This window comes from Anguilla anguilla, chromosome 6 (assembly GCF_013347855.1).
Source record: "Anguilla anguilla isolate fAngAng1 chromosome 6, fAngAng1.pri, whole genome shotgun sequence".
In the NCBI taxonomy this organism is placed as follows: Eukaryota; Metazoa; Chordata; class Actinopteri; order Anguilliformes; family Anguillidae; genus Anguilla; species Anguilla anguilla.
Genome location: NC_049206.1, coordinates 14,246,693 through 14,271,710, shown reverse-complemented (window position 1 = coordinate 14,271,710; position 25,018 = coordinate 14,246,693). Strand labels below are relative to the sequence as shown.

General features: G+C 44.1%; 2 protein-coding genes across 8 annotated transcripts in view; both read left to right on the top strand.

Annotated features, from left to right (window-relative positions):
• The window catches only part of LOC118229141 (probable cation-transporting ATPase 13A3), a 103,148-nt gene extending 92,072 nt beyond the window's left edge, over positions 1 to 11,076 (top strand). For all 6 annotated transcript variants that reach the window (XM_035420851.1, XM_035420850.1, XM_035420849.1 and 3 more), the window contains 16 exons: positions 167 to 184; positions 273 to 426; positions 741 to 861; positions 1,283 to 1,407; positions 2,588 to 2,760; positions 3,085 to 3,210; positions 3,415 to 3,494; positions 3,588 to 3,630; positions 3,952 to 4,061; positions 4,274 to 4,370; positions 4,751 to 4,823; positions 5,327 to 5,504; positions 5,816 to 5,994; positions 6,250 to 6,338; positions 6,749 to 6,829; positions 8,036 to 11,076. In XM_035420851.1, the coding sequence (XP_035276742.1) occupies positions 167 to 184; positions 273 to 426; positions 741 to 861; positions 1,283 to 1,407; positions 2,588 to 2,760; positions 3,085 to 3,210; positions 3,415 to 3,494; positions 3,588 to 3,630; positions 3,952 to 4,061; positions 4,274 to 4,370; positions 4,751 to 4,823; positions 5,327 to 5,504; positions 5,816 to 5,994; positions 6,250 to 6,338; positions 6,749 to 6,829; positions 8,036 to 8,230 (1,842 nt within the window). In that variant the 3' untranslated portion in view covers positions 8,231 to 11,076. The remainder of the gene's footprint in view (positions 1 to 166; positions 185 to 272; positions 427 to 740; positions 862 to 1,282; positions 1,408 to 2,587; positions 2,761 to 3,084; positions 3,211 to 3,414; positions 3,495 to 3,587; positions 3,631 to 3,951; positions 4,062 to 4,273; positions 4,371 to 4,750; positions 4,824 to 5,326; positions 5,505 to 5,815; positions 5,995 to 6,249; positions 6,339 to 6,748; positions 6,830 to 8,035) is intronic.
• Positions 11,077 to 12,039: 963 nt separating this feature from the next.
• The window catches only part of LOC118230240 (dynamin-like 120 kDa protein, mitochondrial), a 33,348-nt gene continuing 20,369 nt past the window's right edge, over positions 12,040 to 25,018 (top strand). Inside the window, exons 1-19 of one of the 2 annotated variants that reach the window (XM_035423075.1) lie at positions 12,040 to 12,268; positions 13,151 to 13,469; positions 16,353 to 16,449; positions 17,032 to 17,139; positions 17,468 to 17,512; positions 19,519 to 19,583; positions 19,831 to 19,944; positions 20,809 to 20,862; positions 21,203 to 21,307; positions 21,465 to 21,551; positions 21,873 to 21,986; positions 22,215 to 22,295; positions 22,435 to 22,509; positions 22,661 to 22,732; positions 22,977 to 23,076; positions 23,497 to 23,627; positions 23,922 to 23,994; positions 24,094 to 24,166; positions 24,330 to 24,445. In XM_035423075.1, coding sequence (XP_035278966.1) covers positions 12,210 to 12,268; positions 13,151 to 13,469; positions 16,353 to 16,449; positions 17,032 to 17,139; positions 17,468 to 17,512; positions 19,519 to 19,583; positions 19,831 to 19,944; positions 20,809 to 20,862; positions 21,203 to 21,307; positions 21,465 to 21,551; positions 21,873 to 21,986; positions 22,215 to 22,295; positions 22,435 to 22,509; positions 22,661 to 22,732; positions 22,977 to 23,076; positions 23,497 to 23,627; positions 23,922 to 23,994; positions 24,094 to 24,166; positions 24,330 to 24,445 — 1,888 coding nt within the window. In that variant the 5' untranslated portion in view covers positions 12,040 to 12,209. The remainder of the gene's footprint in view (positions 12,269 to 13,150; positions 13,470 to 16,352; positions 16,450 to 17,031; positions 17,140 to 17,467; positions 17,513 to 19,518; positions 19,584 to 19,830; positions 19,945 to 20,808; positions 20,863 to 21,202; positions 21,308 to 21,464; positions 21,552 to 21,872; positions 21,987 to 22,214; positions 22,296 to 22,434; positions 22,510 to 22,660; positions 22,733 to 22,976; positions 23,077 to 23,496; positions 23,628 to 23,921; positions 23,995 to 24,093; positions 24,167 to 24,329; positions 24,446 to 25,018) is intronic. The other variant, XM_035423077.1, reaches the window with a different exon arrangement.

Sequence of the window (25,018 nt, the reverse complement as noted above, 5' to 3'; positions counted from 1 at the left end):
GATACTCTCTAGACTGTAGGTAGTGGACAAACCTACGTATTGTCATTATGTTTTATTTTCTTCTTATGTGTGTTTTGTCTGACGTCTGTTTCTCTTTTGTGTTTGTTTTGTCTGACGTCTGTTTGTCTTTTGTGTTTGTTTTGTCTGACGTCTGTTTGTCTTACAGGAGCTGTGCGAGTTGTCGGTAAGTGCTGAAATGTCTCTCCTGGGTTTACGTCCTGGCTGTTTTAACGGGACGTGTCAAGTTAACGGTGTGTTCCCGGTGTCCTCAGTCGTCCTATGAGATGGGCATCGTGCGGCAGTTCCCCTTCTCCTCGGCGCTCCAGAGGATGAGCGTGGTGGCCAGACTGCTGGGAGAGAAGCGCATGGATGCCTACCTCAAGGGGGCGCCAGAAGTGGTGGCCAGCCTCTGTAAGAAGGAAACAGGTCGGTCATTGTGTCGCGTCTTACAGTGGACCGGTTTGTGAAATGTTCTCTCTCCAGCTACCCCTCCCCCTCGCAAACCCTGAATGGCCACTTGTCTCCGTGAATGTATTTGTTTTTAAAATGTCCACACTTGCGCTCAGGGGTCTTGTTTGCATGATTAAACTCTCCCAAAACTCATTTTCCCTTTCTTTTAACACCCCTGGTAAGATTGACTGTAAACGGTTAATGAGAAGTTGAGAATGAGAAGTCGGCTGCTTAGTTGTTTTGAAATGTTGAGCTTTTCCTTCTCCGTCCTGCCGCCCCTCTTTCTGCAGTGCCGGAGGACTTCTCTGAGGTTCTGGAGGGCTACACCAAGCAGGGTTTCCGGGTCATTGCCCTGGCCCACCGGCGGCTGGAGTCCAAACTCAACTGGCACAAAGTGCAGAGCATCAGCAGGTGCCGGAACGCCGGATGACCGCATTGCACTGCCCACAGGCAGAACACCACTCCCGAGCGGTGACATCACAGTCCCCGGAGGATAGGCATCAGCTCTAGAGCTGAGGCTAATGAGCATTTCCTGATGACACAGTGAGCCTGCTGAGATCTGCCGCGGCACCATCGCACGGCTCATTTCCTCACGGTTCATTCTAAAGGGCACACCAGGTCATCCTCTGAAACTGTCACACCAGGGGACACACCGTGTATTGATCAGTCATCTGTTAGGCTGTCTACTTGGGGGGTACATCCACCCAAATACCTTGCCTGAGGTTCATTGTCAATTAGTTTTTTTTTTTTTTTTAACAAACTGTGCAGGTCTTGCATTTTGTCGCCCCTTTAATTGATGTAGTCACTCAGTGGCTCTTTTGGATCCCCGCAGGGACCTTATTGAGAGCAACATGGAGTTCCTGGGCCTGATCATCATGCAGAACAAGCTGAAGGCCGAGACGCCGGGCGTCCTGGAGGACCTTCGCCGCGCCAACATACGCACCGTCATGGTCACAGGTGAGCGGGGCAGACGGAATGTGCGTGAATCCAGGGCTGAGCGGATCCGAAATCGGTCTTCATCTGCTTGTGATAATCCACGAAAGCTCTCCGTGTGCATCACATAAAAATCTAACTGACTGCTTTATTACCTAACCTCCTTAATAGCAGAGCTCCTTAGCTTCCCATCAGTTTAAACAGCAATCACAATTACTGTGGCAAACCAGGCTGTGTGTTTGGAACCCCAATTGAAAAGCTGCCACGTGTTTGGTTTTCCATTTGTCAGTTCAGCTACTTGTGATCAAGTAGACTTTGAACTCTTAGAAATACACCTAGTCGATTACAGACTGTGATGCAGCTCAAGTTTTTATATTTTTTTTTAACCATTGCATTTATTCAGGTTTTTTTATTTTACATACAATGAAAATTAAAGTATCCTAAGACTGGATAAGGCTTCCAATAATTGAATTGTAATTAAAACCAACAGAGGCTATTTTGAGGAAAGTCGTGTCTAAGATTATTTTTAAGTAAAGCTCATATTTTGTGTTATTGTACATAGATATTGGGGGAAAAGGGTTATACTTTGATTTATTTAATAAATGTGCATAGGTTAACAGAATTCTTCTCTAAGGTTAAAAAAAAAAACGAACAGGTTTTGGCCTGTAGTGCATGGATGGATGTGTGTGTGTGTATATGTATGTATATATATATATATATATATATGTAGATATATAGATATAGCATGTATATACTCTTAAGTTTTTTTTTTAGCACCAGTGTTCAACGTAAACATAAGTAACATGCCATTACTATGTGCTGCCCTAAATAAAAACCTACACAATGTACACGATTGTTTTGGCTCTAGCACCCTTTTACCTCTGATACTACCAACCAGCCACTTCCAGACAATTAATTGTTGTGTCTGTGAATGAAGTGCATTGTAAATACAGGACAGAACCAGAACCTTTTTTCCATAGACTGCGTTGTTGCCGTTCTCGTTGTTTAGTGTTAATCAGTTTAACCTTCAGGGTCCAAGTTGAACTATGCGGTTGTTCCCTGCACTTGGACCGGTACTTCTCTCTAGGGGTTTCGTCATACTTGTTCCTGGTTATGGTTATACACTTTGTTGTACGTCGCTCTGGATAAGAGCGTCTGCCAAATGCCTGTAATGTAATGTAATGAACCTGACCTCCCCCCTCAGGTGATAACATGCTGACGGCCATATCAGTGGCACGGGACTGCGGGATGATCCCCCCACAGGACAGGGTCATCGTCGCCGACGCACTTCCGCCTAAAGACGGCCAGGCTGCCAGGATCGAGTGGCACTACGCAAACGACCCCACCGCGCGTCCCAACAAAGGCTCCCACTTGGAGGTCGGTGCGCTCTGGTGGACTGTATGTGGAACTGCAGTCTCCCCTGCTAGATCCTGCACTAGCGGCCCAATGCACTTTGTGTCGGTTTAGGGGTGCGTTCACGAAATGCTCAAATTGACTACATGAGGGGAAGCAATGATACATGTGTGTTCACCATGGAAGTAGCATGGGACTTGACTGGGATCTACATTTAATTGTTTTCTAGCAGAGGGGAATGCATTGTGATTAGGCAGACGGTCGCTGCGGTCTTGGTGTGCCCCCTGCGGCCAGTCTAGAGAATGAAACTGAGCCATCCCTCGTCTCCCTGTCCCTCCGTCCCTGCAGGTGGTGGACATCGGTCTGGATGACGACGACGAGGACAAGCTGACTCTCCAGCAGCGGTACCACTTCGCCATGAGCGGCCGATCCTTCGCCGTCATCACCGCGCACTTCCAGGATCTGGTTCAGAAGGTGGGTTCCCAGTGGGTTTCTTTACTGAGCATTCTGATGCTGATGTAATAATCATTACTGGTCATTGGAAACAGCGAAGTTCTAGATCACTGACGTAGGATTAAGAAAAAAAAAATGGCCGTACTTAATGATAGCAGTAGCACACGTGAGTTCCGTGGGAGGTGGCATTTAGGGACTGTGGTTTCTCCCCTCTCCCTGGCACAGCTGGTCCTCCACGGCACGGTGTTTGCCCGGATGGCGCCGGACCAGAAGACCCAGCTGGTGGAGGCGCTGCAGAGCGTGGAGTGAGTAGCCGTCGCAGACCGATCGCAGATCAGCCGTTAAGAAATGCTCCAGCCCGACCTCTGAAGGACTGCCTTTCTCCCTCTAATTCGCAGCTACTTCGTGGGCATGTGTGGCGACGGAGCTAATGACTGTGGCGTGAGTATTTGCATTTAATACAGCTGGCTTTCCTTCATCCTTCATCCCATGCTAATAGCCATCTTCTATGTGCCTGTAAAAAATTTTTTGTGGGGGGACCTGCTGGCAGTTGGTGAAAGACTAATTTCAGCTTTGTATGGTCAGTTATGTTTAGACTTTGTCATGCTCATACATTGTTTCACAGTTTATTGGGAAACGGTGCCTTGCATCATTATTGCTTCCTGTGTGCAGAGCCAGTTAACGCTTTTCCTTCTATTTTTGCCCTCTTGCTGTTCTCTCTTTCTTCTGTTTTTTCTTAACCCCCCCTCCGCTGGCCCTCAGGCCCTGAAGAGAGCTCATGGCGGGATTTCCCTGTCGGAGCTGGAGGCTTCTGTGGCCTCCCCCTTCACATCCAGAACCCCCAACATTTCCTGTGTGCCTGACCTGATCAGGTATTCTCTCCCAAAATTCCTATGTATCTTCATCTGCTCTGACACAGATTCGTATCGCTGTTACCGTGTGCCACAGTAGACACAGAAAATGTGTCTGTAATGCCAAGTGCCCTCTTAATGGACTCATCTAATTTAGATGTGTGATTAAATGTGTGCTCAGTGCCCTCGCTGTTAATAAGGGAAATGAGAAACTAACTGCCGTTTCTCCTCAGGGAGGGCAGAGCGGCTCTCATCACTTCCTTCTGTGTGTTCAAGTTCATGGCCCTGTATAGCATAATCCAGTACATCAGCATCATTCTGCTCTACTCTGTGAGTACTGCCTGTGTGCAGCCTGCAGGCTTATTCCCCTCAGAAACACTGATCTCAGATCAGCTTTAATCCAGTGCATCAGCATCATTCTCCTCTACTCTGTGAGTACTGCCTGTGTGCAGCCTGCAGCCTTATTCCCCTCAGAAACACTGATCTCAGATCAGCTTTAATCCAGTGCATCAGCATCATTCTCCTCTACTCTGTGAGTACTGCCTGTGTGCAGCCTGCAGGCTTATTCCCCTCAGAAACACTGATCTCAGGTCAGCTGCAATACAGTACATCCCCATCATTCTCCTCTCATATGGGATATAGATATAGTAGATATAGACTGAAATGGCACTGAGGGTCTTGCTGTTTCTAAGGAGAATTTGTTCTTTCAGTTCTCAAGCAACCTTGGAGACTTCCAGTTCCTCTTCATTGATGTTGCCATCATTCTGGTCATGGTCTTCACCAGTGAGTATGAGTGGCCATAATGCCCCAACCCCCCCCCCCCCCCCCCCCCCCCGTTTCATGTTGACTTCTGTTTAACCCCTGTGCTGTCATGCCCATGAAGTATAATTATTAGATTATCTACACACATACGTATGGACGTGTTCAATGTCAAATCAGTTTGTGAAGTTGACTTGTTACTAGAAGCTGTAGGGGAAATAATGGGTGGAGTTTCAATTGCAGCCATAATCTGGACTGCTTGAGTAAATTCAGTTACTTTTTGTACAGCCTGTGTGCATGTAGTATGTAAGCACCAAGTCCTATGATGAAGCAAGCAAAGCAAGTCGTAGCTGAGAAAATATATTTTGTAGTCATGTAATGGGTGTCTGTGTGGTTGCGTTGTTTTTCTCTTTGTGTATGTGTCTGCCTACATGTTTGTCTGTGTGTGTGTGTGTGTGCGCATCTGTGTGTATTTGTGTCTGTCTGTGTGCATGGCTGTGTGTGCGTGTGTCTGTGTGTGCGTGTAGTGAGTCTGAACCAGGCCTGTAAGCAGCTGGTGGCACAGCGCCCCCCACTGGGCCTCATCTCCAGGCCGCTGCTCTCCTCCGTCCTGCTGCAGATCCTGGTGTGCCTGGGCTTCCAGGTGCTCGCCTTCCTCCTGGTGAAGGAGCAGAGCTGGTATGAGGAGTGGACCCCTGCCTCAGAGTGAGTACTGCACACACAGCATGAGTGTGTGTGAGTGTGTGTATGTATGCTGGGAGGTACTGTGTGTGTGTGCTGGGGGCTACAGTGTGTGTGTGTGTGCGTGCATGTCTGTGCGTGTGTGTGCTGGGGGCTACAGTGTGTGTGTGTGTGTGTGTGCGTGCATGTCTGTGCGTGTGTGTGCTGGGGGCTAGTGTGTGTGTGTGTGTGTGTGTGTGTGTGTGTGTGTGTGTGTGTGTGTGTATGTATGTGTACTAGGGCCTAGAGTGTGTGTGTGTATGTGTGTGGCTTTAATGAGTCTTTCTGTCCCACAGTGCTTGCAATATGTCCCATTCATCTGCTCACAACACAACTGGGTCCAGTAAGCACAGCGAGAGGAACATCGAAAACTACGAGAACACGACCATCTTCTATGTCTCCTGCTTTCAGTATCTGGTCATCGCCATCGTCTTTTCCAAAGGGAAGCCTTTCAGGCAGCCCAGCTACAGAAACTGTGAGTGAAACTCTCTCCCCAGTACTTTACAAGTGGGAGAAAACCCTCACTACAGTCAAATGGTTCATATAACATAGAGACCTGCTGTTCAATTAAGGGAATGTGGGTGGCAATTGCTTGAAGTAAATGAATAAAGCTGTGTAATTAACCCCAGATAAAACCTGAGCGACTGGTGCAAGGTAATGCGTGTTAGCTGAGTTCATCTGTGGCGCCATCTTCAGGATGATTACAGCACATCTGTCTCTGTGTCTGCAGGGCCATTCCTCCTGTCTGCTGTGTTCTTCTACTTCCTCCTGTTGTTCATCATATTGTATCCAATTCCTGCCATCGATAATGTCCTGCAAGTAAGTATACAAATTAGACCGTGCTGCCACCCTATACTCCCACCCATTATAGTGTCACTCTTACTTACCACCATCACGTAATAATGTCCTCCTGTAGGAAACTTTTGTATTTCTGTATTTCATGTTGGCGTAGTAGGAGTATTAGAGTATATTAATGTTGATTTGTATTAAGATACAATGCACTGCAGTTTCATGAAATAAAGTTACATTTTGTGACATTTTATGAAATAATAAGTTTTATTTTTTTCCCCTCCACTCTCTTTCCATTGCCATCTCTGCTTATCACCAACTTTGACCCTTGGCTTTTACCTGCATCACAATATTACTGCACCACAGTGTTTAATATATCACCAGTGTTGGAGCTAAATTCCAGCTGTTCGATCACATGGTCTTTCCCCCCTCCCCCTTAGATTGTGTGCGTCCCTTACCAGTGGCGAATCAGGGTGCTCGTTATCGTCGTAGCCAATGCTGTCGTGTCCATCCTGATAGAGGTAAGCCACTGGGCAGCTGTCTGGACTGTGTTGGGAATCTTTTTAATGTGGGTCTTTATCTGTGGTTTATATTTAGATACACTGATATAAGATGCAGATTATATCCAGTCACATGTATTAAAAGTCCTTAATCATTAATCCTTAAGTGCATTGCTTGCTCATGCTCGAGCCAATGCAGAGTCAACCACATACAGTACAATGACGTAGATGCATGCCATAAACTGTAATATATCAGATTTATTACCCAAGGTGATTGATAAGGCTTTGATGCTGGAGATGATGAAAAATCTGGTCAGAGGACAAGAATGAAATCGCAGCAGATGCTGAACATACAGTATTGCATAGCTCGTTTTCTCTCAGCAGTCTCACTGGCCTTACTGTAAGTTGTTTTTTTTTTTAAATGATGAAAGCAGTACGATGTGACTTGGGTCTTGAGTTGCTCTGATGTTGAGGTACCTTGCCTGTCGCACTCTCTTTCTGTTGCTCCTCCTCTTTTTGGTGCTCTGAGTGCTTCGGTGAGGGGGGTTACGAAACGACACTTAAGTGGGGTTAGCGTGACGCCGCAGAGGGCTGCGGTCAATTCCATGCGGTCAGTTCAGTCAATTGAGGAAGCGAACTGAAATTCAATTTGGGAATTCAGAAATGCCCACCCATAACGTTCTGTGATGATTAAGTCACTTTAAGTCCAATTCTTGAATTGGCTGAACTGAAATGTAATTGACCCCCAACTCAGACATGTACAGACAGTACGATGTTATACAGTGACAACTGATCTACTCTCACATCTGGGCTACGGCCTCCTGAAAGCATTTTTACTAGCTGCACAACATTCAGCTCAGAATGACGTATTGTCTGCAGCCTGTTCTTCAGAAACTCAGTCGCAATGACTAACTCAGGAGCTCTTAAGCTCTTAATGAATAAACAAATGAGAATAAATAAGATTCTTAGAATTACTTGGCTTTCTTGACACAATGCAGGTAATGGTCAGTCTGTTTCCTCGTGTTTTGAGTAGCACCCTTGTTCGTGTGCCAGTAGACTATGGCTTGAGCAGTTGCCCTCGGTTGCGAGCGGTTGTCACCCAATAGAAAGCGAGCGCAGTCCGCAGCTCCTGTAATCGTGTCCTGCTTTTGGATTCTGAGGAATCCTAATAGATAATAGGCCTTGCTGTTGTCTACCTGTCAAAATCCTTTGTTGGGTTGTTTACAGGCTGGCATTGACCGCTGTGGGGCCAGGTGTCTGGCACGGCTGTGCTGCCAAAGGACGCAGTCCTCTAATGTGCGCTACATGCGCCTGGCCAGGGAGCTGCAGAAGGACCCCTACTGGCCCCCCAAGGCCAGAACCACCACCGAGGCCCAAACTCCCCACTGCCCCGACAACACATTCCACCTGTTAGCCTCCTAGCATCCGCGCTAATCCTGACTGGATGCTGTCATCACAGGGACCTTTGGAACCGAAGCCTTTTTATATCGCACAGAAAATTATTTACACCCTCTTCTAAGAAGGTGCTCGGAGGAGGCGCTGGGTCGGCTGTTCCTTCGCAATGCAGAGCTGTGCTGGCAGGCTGGGAACAGGCCGAAGCCCTTTTCCGAAATCTGCGGCTTTCCCGTTCCTCGTTGCTCGAACAGGATTTCTTGCAAAGCTGAGGATTTAAAAGCAGCTTCTTGTTTTGACTGTCATGTAATTTCAAGGACCAGCACTAATACATGTAGCTACCTAAACCTAAAATGTATTTGACACTGTATTAGGAGGAGGCAGTGCCATGAGGCATTTATCTGTGCAAATGAGACCCATCCTTGCGCCACATCAAATGCTGCTGGGAGATGGTGAAGCCTTGGGAGTTGCCAGTAGCCAGTAGGTACACGTTCATAAACAATGCAGGTATTTAAGCAATTTCAACAATCTACACGACATACAGTAATTATAACTCAATGGGGTTCTTGGGATCTTCTCCACTACATTTTTTTCTACTGTTGTTTCCCTTTACGCTTCTTTTCTTCCTGTGGAAGAACAATCCTGCCATGATAACCGCAGATGCCTGGGTACCGTGAGGCTCTATATTTGCGCACAGTTTACGCGCAAGTTTCTGAAAGTGGGATGGGTCTAGCGGACCGGTTTGGAGCGCGCCCAGCACAAGTCAGTGTGGTGTCAGTGCAGATGCCTGCTGCATTCTCTGACCACGGTTGAAGGAGGGCGTTCTATCCCGTTTGTTCTCCTAAAGGGTCACCCACAGAAACGGAAGTATTCATTCAGCGGTGGTGGTCACTATAACCGTCAAGTGGATGCCTGTTGTGGCCGGCCATATTCCACAGGTTTGCCCTCCGTTTAACTGGATTCAAATCAAAGAATATTCTTTATGATTAATAAATCACCTTTTATATTAGAATATTGGTCAGCAGTTTCCTTTCATTTAGGAAACCATGTCAGATAAGGCAGGAAAATGACCCTCACACAGTAGTGGATTAGCCAAGTAATTTTGCATCTGCACCATCCATATTGACTATGTTCGTTCCAAAACTACTTTCAGTTGTGCTTTACTTGTATCAACCGTATTAATTGTGACCTCTGATTTATGCTGTTGCTGTTCTTTGAGTTGTACAAAACAATATTTCACGTTTTTGTATTAAAGCAATAATATATTTTAATAAAAATGCACTTAAGTTGGAATTGTTTCAAAATAAGTGTTAATTTAGAAGATACAGTTTTACTGTTTTAAACTTAATAGTCATTCAAGTGAAAATTAGACTTTTAAAACTAATCTCTCATCTAATTTTCACTTATTTCACTGCCTTTGCACTTTTACAATGTGTGTGTAAATATCTTTGTGTCTTTCACCTGAGGTGCCTTAATGCAGCAGTTTCCAAACTTTCAAAGACCCCGTCCAACTTCAGTAAAATAGGTAATGTTTAACACCATAATGCTGCACCAAACATGTAATTTAAGTTTCACAAACTAGTGCATGAACGCTTGTCTAATGAGACTTTGTGTATCTACATCATGGGGTGAGTACTTCTGTAAGGCATTATTCGATGCAAAATAAATATGCAATAAATGACAGTGCAATTACAGTTGTAAGATATACAATTTATGAAATAAGGAAATATAAAGGACATATCCTTATTCTTAACATTGCTATTCTGCTGAGGATCTCCTTTGCAGACTCCCAGAGGTCCTTAGACCCCACTTTGGGAACCCCTGCCTTAATGTTTAAACCCAAGTGGGCTAGGCAGCTAATTGTAGTTCTTCCGTTTGCCAGTCTGGTGCCACATGGACACATTCCTGAAATGCTGTTTTTACTTTATATATACTGTACAACACACTTGCAAACGGTTGTTTCTTTACTGCAAGTAGTTTTTTCTTTAAATGAAATACTGTAATGGAAAAGAAAATGTCCAAATAAAAATGATATGTAGTTTTGTTACGTTATAAAAATGTGTTCATTGTACCGATACTAAAAGCATAAATAGAGTACTGCATTGTAGTAGGCATTGTCCTCTAGATGCTCAGGCCCCTGAAATAATCAGCTTTTCTGATATGGCTTTGTATGTGAATAATTGGCAGTAAGTTGAATAACAATAATTTACTCTAAATGATAACCAGTGGACCCAGAAATGTTTGGTTTGGTATTTTAAAGTTTATAGAACATGCATTTAACATTACGTTTTTGCAAATTTACATTTGCTGTGAGATTGTTGAAATAATTATATTTTATATTTTATATCTTTGTAATTTTTTTCCATGTAATTTGTTTTATCGTTGTGATGAGGGGAATAGCTATTTGCAATTGATTGTATGTTGGTACTATTTGACTGAAAGATTGTTCATTATTAAATATCTACATTTTTGTGATGTCTGAATTTATTTAATGCAGTTAATTTAAAAATATATATTTTCATGCTACAAATGTAACAGCATCTGTTTTTTTTATCTTAGAGTTCATGGACATGGGTAATTTGTTAAGCAGTTTTGCTCGTATTGGGTGGTCTGATAATTTTAAACTAAAAGAGCATAGTAAAAACGGGTTTAAAAGACAGACAAGTTGGTGAGAAATTAACCTGAGCTCACACGATCATTTGCTTAATTCTTAAAGCAATGTGCTGGTTCTATTTAGGGATGCTCATATTTCTAACAAACTGAGCTTTTGCACAATAGGTCTGTAAACGTAGTTTTTACTTAGGGAAAATGTGTAATTGTACTACATTTTATTGTCATCACTCAAATGACTTTAATAAACCTGATATTGCACATAATCTTGATTTTCTGTGCTTCTGTAAGTGGTTACTTTTCTACAGGGTGGTAGGGGGAGGTGGAGATTCTCAGTGTAACCAGGACCAGATTCACCTTTATATATAAATGTTTCAAAGTATAAGAACTGAGTAGGGCAATGACATTTGCTGTTGACAAGGGATCCCCCATTGGGGACCCCGACTTAGCCGGTGATCCACATGTTAGCTGCTGTTCCATGGTCTCCATATACCTCTCACTTCCCACTGTAGGATTTTTCAGGGCCTCTTCCAGGTAACGGTGAAGTCCATCTCACTACTACCACCAATTTGTTTCACAGAACCTATACAAGACATATTCCAAAGCAGCACTACCCATGTTTTCCTACATTCCTTTAAGTAACTTACCCAACCTTCTACATTTCGCCATATCAAGAGAATGTGACATTTGTGTAATTAATGCGCCCTCGGTCACAGAAGGTCTGTGCTGAGATTGAGTGCTTGTGATAATGGTGCAGACAGGAAAATATTAATAAAAAAGACACATTTCAGTGTTATTAGGTAAAAAGTGTAATCCTGGATATATAGACAGTGCTCATGATAGCAGTGTCATGTCATGGATAGGCTAGTTAGAAATTTCGTGCAGTTTGTACTGCAAACTATTTAGGCTTCTTGAAACTAGAAATGCATATATATATATAATGTGTGTTGAATTTCAAGATTGTATATTATGTTTTAGGACTTTTAAGATTGTAATGTTAGATGTCAAACCCGGTGGAAATTATATCAGCTACATTGCTTTTCAAGAACATAAAAATGTATACAATTTTTATTCAGTTTCTGTGAATTGTAACTTGGTTGATATCAAATCATTGATACGCAGAGAATACGTTTTTTTTTTTTTTTTTTTTTACTTCTATGAATGCATAGAGCGTACTTGTCTTTTCACGTGGAAAATGTATGGGAACGTGATGTGCGGTCGTTGTTTCCGTTCGGTTTTATTGAAGGGGTTGGACTAGTTCTAGGATGTTGCTAGTTAGCTTAAAGCGATACGGCCGCAGAACCCTGTTGTACGGCGACTGCTGATAGCCGGCTAGATAGTTAATGTACTGTATAGCTCGTAAATAGTTTAGCTAACACATTATGTTATGATGAACTAAATGACCTTTAATATACGAATGTCTAGCGTAATGTTACGGGTTGGAAACACTGTCGCCTGGTAAGTTCACTTGTCATAACAGAAAGTGGGGCGTGGATGCTAGTAATCCAGTAGTGAAATGCAATGTAGCTAAATTGATTCTCTGGTTGATGCTAAAATTAAACGGGAGAGCTAGGATTAGCCAGTTTTATGAAAGAACATGGGCAATGTAACAACAGTACTTGTGATCGATGTGACTTCCTTCTGGCTGAGTTCGCTGGTTAGCTAGTTTACACAACGTTCGCTGGCTACATGCTAACCAGATATCAATCCATGCGAGCTTTTTACTGGCTAACGTTAGCTAGATGCAAGTTAGCTCTGCTGTCGAACGTATGATTAGCAAGATAACGAAATTAAGCCGACTACATATCTGACGATATCTGTCACTTTATTTCTGTAGCAGAAATGAGAGATTCACTGTAGCGTGTAATATGAAAATATATGTGTGGTGTGTGCTGTTTCATATTGATGCTTCGACTAGCATTATGAATTGAAATCACAAGTCACATTTTCACTTTCACTCTGGAGCAGGCCAAGTTGTTAGCATTTTGTAAAGAAGCAATAGCGACCTTGCAAGCCAGCTATACCAAAGCGAAAGAGAAATGCATTTAGTGATACGTTTATCTACTGAGTACTGGGTAATTTTTTTTACACCTAATTTAGGAACCCGCCAAACATTTAAATGCAAATGCGCCTCCTGCTTATAAATCGGAAAATACAAAAACTCATTGTCACATAGTCTGATGTCACAACAATGAAACTAGCTATATGAAGTGGAGTCTTAAGGCAATGTGCGTTTTGCTGTCATACCTGTGTGGATATGAAAAAGTGTGCTGAACACTTGGTGCGGTTTAAATTCATTGATTTGGTTAGAGGATCATCTGTCGTCTCTTCACTCTGCAGCAGGGCCTGTGGGATTCTGGTACCCGCCCGTGTAGGTGTGAGGTTCCGTCTGCCCTTACAGAAACTGCACCCTTTGTCCCGTGCTATCCATCACCGCTACTCTTCGAACGCCAATCCCTGCCGCCCCGCTCACCGCTCGGCCGCCCGTCACTACACCTCCCTGTCCCGCCCTCCTGTGCGCAGTGCTCGGCTTTCCTCGGGGGGACATGGATATCAGCAACGTCGCACGTTCTGGGTGGCCCAGCTGGCCACAAGGCTCCTGAGACTGCGCTATCTCGTACTGGGATCTGCCCTGGGTGGAGGATACACTGCCAAAAAGGTACGCTGCGTTCGTTTAACATTCGCAATTCACGGACCCTACTGCTGGTCAACTTTGCTAAGTTGAGTAGACCGCTTTCTCCCTAACACCTTCTGTCTTATTATTTGATTGAGTTATTCTTTGATTGACATGTCTCTGTTTTCTTATGATGGCCTTTCTTATGATGTGAAATGCGTTGTGAAAAATACAATATAACCTATACTGTAAATCACACCCATGTATTATTTTCCATATAACAGCTGTTGAAATAAGCACAAATTGTGGTGTATTAGTTTAATCCCTATTTAGATAGCCTTAATCCAGAAAAGACTAAAATTCATTAATTAACAACTGCATGTTTCCAATAAATTGCACATTTAATTTAGTAAAAGTAGTTATTCAGTTGCAACTGTTATATCAAAGCTGACAGCAGTGAAAAATAATGTGAATATGAAATATTACTCCTGCTACTTTGAATATGGTGAAGAATAGGATATGTGATATGTTGAAAAAGCAGGCAGACAGTCAATATTGTCATCTAAATAGTGAAATTCTGCAAGTGCATTTCACCAGAAATATGTGGGGAAATGGCGAACTGGTAAGTTGTTTTCATCACTGAAATTTAGAAAAGCAGATGATTACTATGTGGATGGTACTGTGGGCTCCTCTGTGTAGTTTGTTTGTTTGTTTGTTTGATTGATTGGTAGATTGATTGATTTATTGATTGATTCATTTTTGCTCGGTCAGTCAGTTAGTTTTATTGGTCCATGTGATCATTCAGGAACTCACTGTGGCATAAAGCCTGGCGCAAAGCCATGTCAGACTACTCCCCCAGCTCAATAGCTTCCACTTAGATTGAGCAGAAGCATTCTGTCAGTTATACCATGCCAGCCCCGCTACATAGTTTCTCTCTGCCGCTTGTCACTGAATCCCAGGTTTTAAAATAACTTTTGACTCAATTCCTGGAAGCCAGCTGGTCTGGATGGTCTTGATCCATTTTTCTTAAAAGTGGCAGCTCCTATCATTGCAGCCCCTCTCTCACATATTTGTAATCTGTCATTTCATACTATTGACACTCCTACTGCTTGGAAAGCAGGCACAGTATGTCTGCTGTTTAAAGGAGGGGATCAGGCTGATTTGGATTGTTATCAACCTATTTTCATTTTACCTGGTGTGTCGAAAATTCTAAAGAAGCTTGTAAATGAGCAACTAATCGATTACTTAGAAATGTATGGTATCCTATCCTGCATGCAATCTGGTTTTCTCACTGGTTATTGTTGTGTCACTGCCACATTGAAGGTCCTTAATGATGTATCATCTACTCTGGATTAGAAACAGTGTTGTGCTGCAGTTTTCATTGACTTGGCCAAAGCCTTTGGATTCTGCTGACCATTCAGTTTGGCTGAAAGGCTAAAAATACTGGTGTTGCCACCTACTCTCTTGTCTGGTTCTTAAACTGTCCAATAGGGTGCATTGTATAAAATTGGAAAATTGAGTGTTTCACCATCTCCCAGTTACCAAGGGTGTACCTCAAGGCTCAGTCTTAGGTCCCACTCTCTTCCCTACATACATAACATAACACAGACTCTTAGAGACCAGTCTTCCTACATCCACATGTATGCCGGCAGTACAGATTTTTACTCTGTTGGTCCTTCCACAGAACCTGTTCTATGGTCTCTCTGGTATACTTTCCTCCTTATTCAAAAAGCCTTTACCAATTTACAACTTACACTTAACAGCTCCAAAACTAAAGTCATGTGGTTTGGAAAAAACAGCCCCACCTTTGCTCCACATTCCATAAAATCTTGTGATGGCATAGATGCTAAATTAGTCACTTCCTATAAATATATAGGAATCTAGTTGGACAGCACACTTTCATTTACATCACACCTATCCAAACTACCAGCAAAAACAGTGACGTAGCTCTCTTTTCTGTTACCGTTCATCTTTCAGTTAATCTGCCAAACTGACAATGGTCAGACTGGAATGAACTGCAAAAAAACCCTTAAAACTGGACAAACCTATCTCCCTATTTGTCATGGACAATCTGACTGACATTCAAACTTAAAATGATCCTTCTAACCTTTTTTTCTCCCACGTTTGTCTAATGCTTTTCTGCTGTTATTTGTTTTGTTGCTTGTATCTGCTTATTTTGGTTTGACTGTTTTTGTTCTGTTGTTATATCTGCCCAACCCCCTACCCCTCCCCCTCCAAGAGAGGTTGTTTGCCTCTTGTCAGGCCATCCTTTTAAATAACAATTTGTTTTTATGTGACCTGCCTGGTTAAATAAAGATTAAATAAAAATAAAATTCACAAGTGGCCTAAAATGTACGCATTGCCTTCCGTCTGACACAGAGTGGCGCCATCACCCCTCTCATGTCATATCCTTCCTCCTCACTGAAACGCTGACACTCAGCTTACAGTAAGACTGCAGTCGTGAGCCAATGATTCAAACGGTGAACAGATGGACACGCATGCCATCGTTCATGCTCCCCCCTCAAATTCCCTTTCAGTTTCCGTCTCCAAGGTTATGAGTGCACATCTTGCTTTGTGGGATGGTGTTTAAGTCACGGGTGCGATTTTTTTTTTCGGTGCAGAGGAGGTGATAGAGTATGGGAAAGCGATCACGCTTCTTCGCTCTTCCTCACTCACTCCATCCAACCTTCTGACACTTCCTGGAAAGACGTGCAAATGTTAACCGACTTTCAAACTGGAGAATTTCCTCTCAGCTCGTTCCAGCTACTTCATCTTGTTTATCTTATTCATTAATTAAAACTAGCTTTTGTGTGTTTTTCCGTTGAAAAGCAGCTTTTATCTGTGCAGTGTATTTTTCCATAATAAAGCATGCTTAAAGTACAACTAATGTCAGTGCCTTTGTTTTTGGCTTTTGTTTCTTCCTTTTAGACTTATGAGGAATGGAAGGATATGATTCCAGATTTCAGCCAATACAAGGGGATTGTGCCAGATTTCTTTCGAGAACTGAATGAAAGTATCGACTTGGGTAGGCACCTTTTCCTGAGGTTTTCACCCACTTGCAGGTCAGCACAAATCCAAATTTTGGGCATGTGATGCCCAAAAACATCCTTCAATCAATATGAAAATATCTGGATAAAGACAGTAAATGTTAAAAAAAAAAGCATTTGATGAAGTGTATAAAGCACCCACCTTAGGCTGAAGTACATTTTTGGTGTGCAGCTGCGTATTTTCAAAATAAGTGTTCTGAATGTTGAGTAATTATATGTTATTGGAAAGCATACCAAAGCCAAGAAGGTGAAACATCATTGCAGAATTTAAGAAAGGTGCCTCTCCCGTCAGGTAGTGGAGTCTACATGCTGTTTATATTCACAAGCTATTACACATCACAGTAAGTTATGTTAGACTTTTTTGATCCTGTAGGGTAATTTTTCCTCTGCATTTGACCCATCCTAACTACTTGGGGGCAGTGGGTAGCCACAGTGCAGTGCCCAGGGACTACCTCCAGTTCTGAGGCCAGTGCCTTTTTCAAGGGCAATGGCAGGAGTACACCTAACCATTCATGTCTTTTGGTGTAACCATAACCATGCTGTACTTTCGTTTGATGCAGAAAAGCTCTCCAAGGCCCTGCCTGATGCTGAGGAGCTGGCCAAGCTGCTGCCTGACCTGACCAAGATTGGCGAGAACTTCTCCTTCCTCAAGGGCCTCATCTCCAACGGTGGGAGGGCAGGTCACATGCCACTGTGTGCTTCTTGTGCCCGGAATAGATTGAAATCCTTTGAGTTTATCTCTTTTGAGGCGTTGGCACATGAGTGAGGAATGTGTGAGACCGCTGGGGTCGATGAGCGTTTGTCATGTGTGTCGGTGTGTTTGCTCCTGCTAGCCGCTGAATCGCTGCTGAAGCTTTGCTTGCAAACCGACACTCGCAAACAGCTTGTCCTTTTGTTTGGGCATGCCCTGGGCCAACCTTTTGAGCAGATTGCGTTCTCATTTTTGTTTTGCATCCTTTCATTTGTTTCCATCTTCTCTTTACCGACTCCTTGCAGGTGTGGTTAGTGAGGTCACAGGAGCTACTGGTCTACGTGTGTTAGGTGTGTAAACCTTGTTTTGTCCCCCTGTCCTTGACACCGCCTCCCAGTGTCAGGCTACGCCTAATTGGAACTCATCAGTGAACTAGACTTTCTCTGTTCTATCTCAATATTGTATTACAGAGTCTCTGCAGATGTGTATACTGGATTGAACAACCTTAAACCCATGAGCATGGGTGGTTATACAGGCCATTGATTCAAAGCTTTAAAAAAAAAAAAAGTCATGTGTAAAATCAATGAAAAATATAAATGTCTGTAGTTGTGTAAAGTCTATGGAAAATACATTTCAAGATGGGTAAATCTTGTGATACAATCAGTAAGACATTGATAAATATTACATATACAGTAGATCTAAAATAGGTTTCATTTGGTGGGTATAACTCACCCCTGCTGACATTTCATTGAACTTAAACCATAGTTGATCGATGGTCCTTATAGATTCCAGATTTGAATCCAAATGGGCACAAAATCTGTAGAAAACAATTCTTCAGTTGGGAGATGAAACGTAAGATTGAAATTGGAAAGAATATAAAGAGTTCTCCGATGATGTGGGCCAAGCACCCCGAGGGCTTTTTTTGTGAAGTTGGGTGCTGTGTAGAAATGTGGTTTGGGATCTGTGCTTGTAACTGACAGGGCAGGGGCTCAAATCCCCGATGTGTTGCCCCCTTAAGCGCAGTGCTTGACTTAAATTGCTTCAGTCAGGAAGCTTTCACATTTTAATCAGTGTGGATTTCTTCCGGAGGGAAAAATCAAACCATGGCCAACTTTGAGTACAGTACAGCTTTGTGACATGTTGTGAAGCATAGGCCTATTTCTTTTACATCTGTGGAATTTGAAATTAGTTTTTTGTCGAACAAATGATCTGTACAATATATGTCACTCAAGTTAAAGCTTGATAAACTACAGTAGTAGTGATAAAAGTTTAGGGCATTGACTGCAAATGCAGTTTTTTTGTTTAAAAAAAAAAAAACCTAAACCATTGCTTAAAAGCCTCTCTACATTGTTTTGCGATTTCATATTTTATTTTGCTTAAATTGCGCCTTGTCCATTTCATGCATGGCTGTTGTTGTTTTTTCCGTGTTCATTCTTCGTGCTCTGGCTGGTGTATTCCTCTTTGTACTGTCTCTTTCTCACTCTGCTGTGGGAGGCTCTGGGTTGACCCCTCTATTTAGATGGGCTTCTTTTCTTCTACTGTGTCATGTCACTCAGAAGTTTGAAAAAAAGCAACTTGGATGGATTTGATAGAGTTTATCCAAATGAACTATCATCATTCTGTTCCATTCACACAATAGTGTTTTTCACTAAGACCACTTTAATCACATCTTCGTGATGTTACACATTAAAGAGTTAATACTAACGGGACCTAAAAGACAGAGCTGTCACTTTCCACCTTGATGAAATGGGTCTTCCATAACTCCTTCATGGGCTGTGTACATGCCAAGATGCCTCTGAATCTGCCTTGACAATGCAGCAAAGCAGCAAATACACACGATCTGGTGTTAACGCATCATTAGAACAAGATGAAACGAGAATAGTCTTGAGAACGTGAGAATGAGTGTTGGTTCTGCCTCGTCCATTTGGAGCCTCAGGATGGTACTGCAAAAGCACTGACATCTCTTTGTGTATTGATTGGGATCACCATCTTGTCATAGTTCCCAAAATCGGACAACAAAAATGTTACATGGCCAGGAAAAGAAGGAAGTAGACTCCTTCCTCTTCAATTGTTGTAAATTTTCATTGCCAATTTCAGGCAGAGTATCCATGGAACATCTTGGCTTTCCATTTCTGAAAGCCAAATCCATCTGAGTAACTTTCAGACTTTTGAGTTTGATTAGTGAATAACTTTAGGACTCATAAAGAGACCTGTACACACTGAATTGGGTAAATGAGGTGCATGGTGAATATTAATTGAAGAGTGAATATAGTTTACTCTTTTGGCTTATCTGTGTCCCTGGATTAACCTGTTTTTTTCCCATAATTCTTAATTATTTTGCCTTTGTGTTTACCAGAGTCTTCTGGAGAGCCTGCACTGACACCAGTAGAAAACAATGGACCAGAAAACAGCGAGAAACAGGTAGACTGCACCAAAATGACTTGGTCTATGAGTTGTTGTATTAACACTGACATGGTTTTTTGATTCTCTGTGATTTCTGACACGTACCATTTCAGTACTACTCGCATTAAGCCAAAAGGCCCACTATGGAACAAGACTGTGAAGCAGAATGTCTTCCCCTTTACACAGTATGAGCATGCAAAGTTGTTTTCCCCCAAATTATTAAATATTATTAATATTTGTCCCCCCTCTCTGTCGCCCCCTGCAGGCCATACTGGATGAGCTCGCTCTTGTTCAGCAGCAGATCAGGCAGCAAGAGGAGGAGGCGCCAAAGGCGCCAGTCGATAACCCCGCCCCGAGCCCCGCGCAGCACAAGCGAAAGGTGACGGTCCTGCCAGGGAACCACGGCAACACGGCTGCTAAATTCACACGCACAGAAAGTTGCAGGTCTCACCCTTTCTCTGCATGAGCTCGAGATGCAATCAGAGGTGTTTGGTTGCCTGGGAATGCGATGCTCGCAAGTTTTTACAAACAGATACTTCCTTTTAACCCTTTCCTCTCCGAGTGCTTGGGTGTTTTTTTGTGTGGAGCTACTGGGGTTGCAAGCAGGGATGCTAAATGATGCTAAATGATTCTAAATGATAGAAATCATTTCCAGGCATATGTTCTGAGAAGTCTCCTAGTCCCAGAGGTAGAAAAAAAATCTTGTTAAAAGGCATTTCCCATTCCGCACAGTTTTTTACATATTTAATTAGTCACCCAGATTACATATGTAAATCTTTTACTATATCAGTTTGCTAGTTTATGGGATGCTACAGTCATAGCTTCTGAAATTACCCCAGAATCAGGAAAGTAAAGTCGTACTAGTATGAACTTTACGTGGAAATCACTTTGCTTAATTCTTTTCATTTAGTTTATGTTTATTCCAGATGAAATGCAATAATAGTTATTTTTGGAAATAGCTGATATCATCTTTCTTTGAGTGGAATTCCTATTGACTTTTTTTTTTTTAAATTTTGAAAACGAACGGTAGTGCACCTTCTCTACAGCATGCATTATGACGTCTTAATGATGTACTGAACTATAAAATGTGATGGTTTCTGTTGGGTTTCTGACAGTTTGTGGTAAATTTAATCATGCTGTAATTATTTTATAGCAGTTTGCAGTGATGTGGTGGAGGCATTTCACCGGGAAACTAAAGATAAGTCCTGTTATCAGTGTTCATCGCTCCTGTGTTTGTTTACAGGGGGCTGATAAAGAAAAAGTGGAACAGCTGCAAGACGAGCTGCTGAAGACTCAGGTACAAGCTGCTAATGGAGCATCTAAACATTCAAATGTAATAGTTGTACTAACAAAGAATATTCAGTGGAGTGTATAAGCAAATTCATACATTAGAATGTAAGGAAACAAATCCGTGAACGAGTCGGGCACTTTAGAGCAGACGACAGACCACTGTTATGACCTGCTAGAGTCATTTTTGGGCACCACTACAAAATAAGAACTGGCACACGGTCCCTTGGCCGAATGGCATTGCTTTAACATTGAGTGTGAAATGGCAGATGATTCCTTATGTGAACCCCTTAAATTAAAAGCACGACACACAGGAGAGCCTGTTAATGAATGCTCTGTCCCGCTCTCAGATGAAGTACCAGCGCATGCTGGAGCGACTGGAGAAGGAGAACAAGGAGCTGAGGAAGGAGGTCTTGCAGAAGGACGACAAGGGGATCCACCAGAGAAAGGTCAAGGTGAGGCAGGGCCTCCGGCTTTGTCCGAGAACGTCATCCTTCACATTGGGGGCGGGTTGGGTGGTTTGGCGTGCTAGCCTTTGGATAGCGGAGCTCATGCCTTTCTGTACTTGCTGGACTTGTCCATTCAAGACATATGTGTGTGTTTCCTCTGCAGAAGTCTTTGATTGACATGTACTCTGAAGTGCTGGACGTCCTGTCTGACTACGACTCCAACTACAACACCCAGGATCAGTTGCCGAGGGTGAGTAACGCATGTGGACTGAGATGTGTGGTCTTGGCCACTAGAGGTCACTGTGTGGGCAAGGATGAGCACTGAAATCCTGTTCCCACTGTCATTTGGTGTTTCTGGGGGGAGAAATGATCTGAACTTACTATCGGTGATGCCTTCAATCACCGTGACACTGGAACCACCACATTCTGTGTTGCAAAATTGCTGCAAAAACATTTTTTTTTTTCTTTTCACAGCCGTTTTGAAAGGTATTTCATATGATGCCCAGCACTACCTCTAAAGTGATTGGTTTGCTTATTGATCTCAGTCTCTCCCTCCTCCTTGGGTCTTTAGGTGGTGGTGGTTGGGGACCAGAGTGCAGGGAAGACCAGTGTTTTGGAAATGATCGCCCAGGCCAGGATATTCCCCCGGGGCTCAGGGGAGATGATGACCAGGTCCCCTGTGAAGGTTGGTAAATCTGTCTCACCGCTGTGGAGCTCCAGTCATAGTCCGCTAACAGCCAGACCAGTGATCTCTAGGCTATAACACGGAGTGTCTGTATCTGGATAAAATTAAAACTCACGATTCTTTAATTCCAAGCATTTATTTGAAATTGTTGGCGTTTAGTCCTAAGAGATGACGGCCTGTGTAAATGTTTGACGTCAGTGCTGAGCGTTTGTGGTGTTGGTTTTCTAGGTGACCCTAAGCGAAGGACCTCACCATGTCGCCATGTTCAAGGACAGCACGCGCGAGTTTGACCTGGCCAAAGACGAAGACGTAAGTCAAAGGGCTCATCCTCATCCTCATGTTCCGCCGTCAGAGGCAGGAACCGTAGAGTCAGCGCTTTACCGTAGAGCCGGTGGCGGCGTAGCGGACGCCTTCACCCCCGTGACGCTGGCTTTGTTTTTGCGCACAGTTGGCGGCCTTGCGTAACGAGATCGAGATCCGAATGCGCAAAAGCGTGAGGGACGGACAGACTGTCAGCCCTGAGGTGAGACCGGAGCCTTCCTGTCGCCCGTGGCGACACGCTCTTCTGCTGTCTGATTGGGTGCCTACTATTGGGCTGGAACTGAATATGGCAGTGTAGGCAGTGTACTTAAAATGCAGTGTGCTTTGGTCAGTGTGGTCTGGTCTCTTTGTAGACCATCTCCCTGAGTGTGAAGGGTCCAGGGATCCAGAGGATGGTGCTGGTGGACTTGCCCGGGGTTATCAGTGTGAGTAAGATTTTCAACTCAGCCTCTTGTTTCCACTTTTCATTCTCTGCAGCTACCTTGCTTTTTATAATTATTTACTTCAAGTTAGGGCTGAGGACTCTAAATCTGCACATAACGCATTCCAAATATGCACAAAAACCTGAAAACGAGTCAGTTCTACAACAGTTCAGTTAAGACTTATAAGTGTGTACACATTTTAAAATGGCTTCCGATATTCTCTAACGTGAATTGACGGGTTTTTCAGACTGTGACCGCCGGCATGGCCGCAGACACGAAGGAGACCATCTTCAGCATCAGCAGGGCCTACATGCAGAACCCCAACGCCATCATCCTCTGCATTCAGGGTGAGCGCGCTCAGTCACGTCCTGGCTGCAGTGCTGTACAGGGAATCCAGCTCATTACAGCATCTCTACAGCATACATCAGCTCTCACACTATGTCTGCTTGAAAGCTGTATTCTGGCTGTTCTGGTAGCTGTTTGTTAGGTAGGCCCAAAACACTAATGCTCTAACGCTCACAAGGTCAAATTATCCTCACAGCTGAGACTTCTATTAATGCGCTGTCTGTTGTGTTAAAAACAGTTTCCCTGTTTTTCTTTCCTGAGAACCAATAGGAGCACACTTACAGTGTGCTTTAAGTGACTGCTGTGATGAACTGAATGAACACATTGACTGTCATGAAGTGTGTATATGTGGAAAGTATTTTGGGTTGTTTGTTTCGTACACTGAGGACTGTGTCTCTCGAACCTTGCCCGCTCTCCCACAGACGGGTCGGTGGACGCCGAGCGCAGCATCGTCACTGACCTGGTCAGCCAGATGGACCCGCAGGGGAAGAGGACCATCTTCGTCCTGACCAAAGTGGACCTGGCTGAGAAGAACCTGGCCAGTCCCAGCAGGGTGAGAGAGCACGCGCACCGCGTCCCGAACCGATCGCTAAACCCACCCCTAGAACCTGGCCAATCAAAGAAGGGCCACTTCTAAACTCAGCATCGGTCTCAATCAGAAGTTCTCTGCTGTAGTCAGCAACGTTTCGTCGCAGTGGCCACAAGGGGGAGCTCTTTCGTCATTTTTAAAAACAGACTGTAGCTTAGCTAGAACCCTGGGTGTTAATACCTGCTGTAGTCATTTTATTAGTTGTTCTTTGCTTCAGCATGGTTAAAAATGCAGTTCTATTCTTTTTCTCTTTTCTAGATCCAACAAATAGTCGAAGGAAAACTTTTTCCCATGAAGGCTTTGGGCTACTTTGCTGTGGTGACTGGGAAAGGTAAAAAAAAAAAAAAAGAAGAAATTTGATTAGCAGTGTCTCATGTTTCAGCTCCACTGAATCACTCCTGCATAAAATCTCTCGCCTCTTTTGACACAGGAAGTAGCAGCGAAAGCATTGACGCAATCAAGGATTACGAAGAGGACTTTTTTGAGAATTCTGCGTTGCTGAAGTGTGTAGTATTTAGGTTTTTTTTTAGTTGCTGTTGCAGAACCTTCGGATGCTGTGGTGCTCCAGATGTCTAACCTCTCTCTCTCTCTCTCTCTCTCTCTCTCTCTCTCTCTTTCTTTCTCTCTCTCTCTCTCTCACACACACACACACACACACACACACAGGAAAGGCATGCTGAAGCCTCACCAGGTGACCACTAAGAACCTGAGCCTGGCCGTGTCTGACTGCTTCTGGAACATGGTGGGCGAGTCGGTGGAGCAGCAGGCCGACGCTTTCAAAGGTAGCGCTGGGGGCTCCGCCGCGCGCGGCGCGCGTTACACCAGGGGGCGCTGCAGACTGGCTCGGCCCGCGCTAATGAGCGACAGCAGACTCCACACGTCCGCGCTAAACGCAGCTCGTCCCCCGGATGGCCAAAGAGGCTCGGGTCGATACCCGGGCTGCCCGTCTCCCTCCCGCACACCTCGCTGACACGCCGCCGCTCGTCACCGCACCTCTCTCCGCCAATTAGAGGAGGGCCAGACCTCAGACCGCGGTGAAGTAGATTTATGACGCCCGGCTCGCCCCCCCCCCCCCCCTCCCCCCCTCGCCTTTGCGCTCCCCATCGATTTCCGCCGCATCAGATGGCGAGCGTGAGCCTGGGGAGGAGGGGGGTAGTGGAGTGTGGAAGCGGCTGCTGGTATCTCTATTGTGTGAGTTTGGAGTGAGACGCTACCAGGACAGCCTGTGGGAGAGAGAGAGATGAGTGGCATTAACTGAGTGGAGGAGCATGCTAATACGAGAGAGCCACAGACACACACACACACACACACACACACACGCGCGCGCGCGCACGCACACACTCATGCACATACAC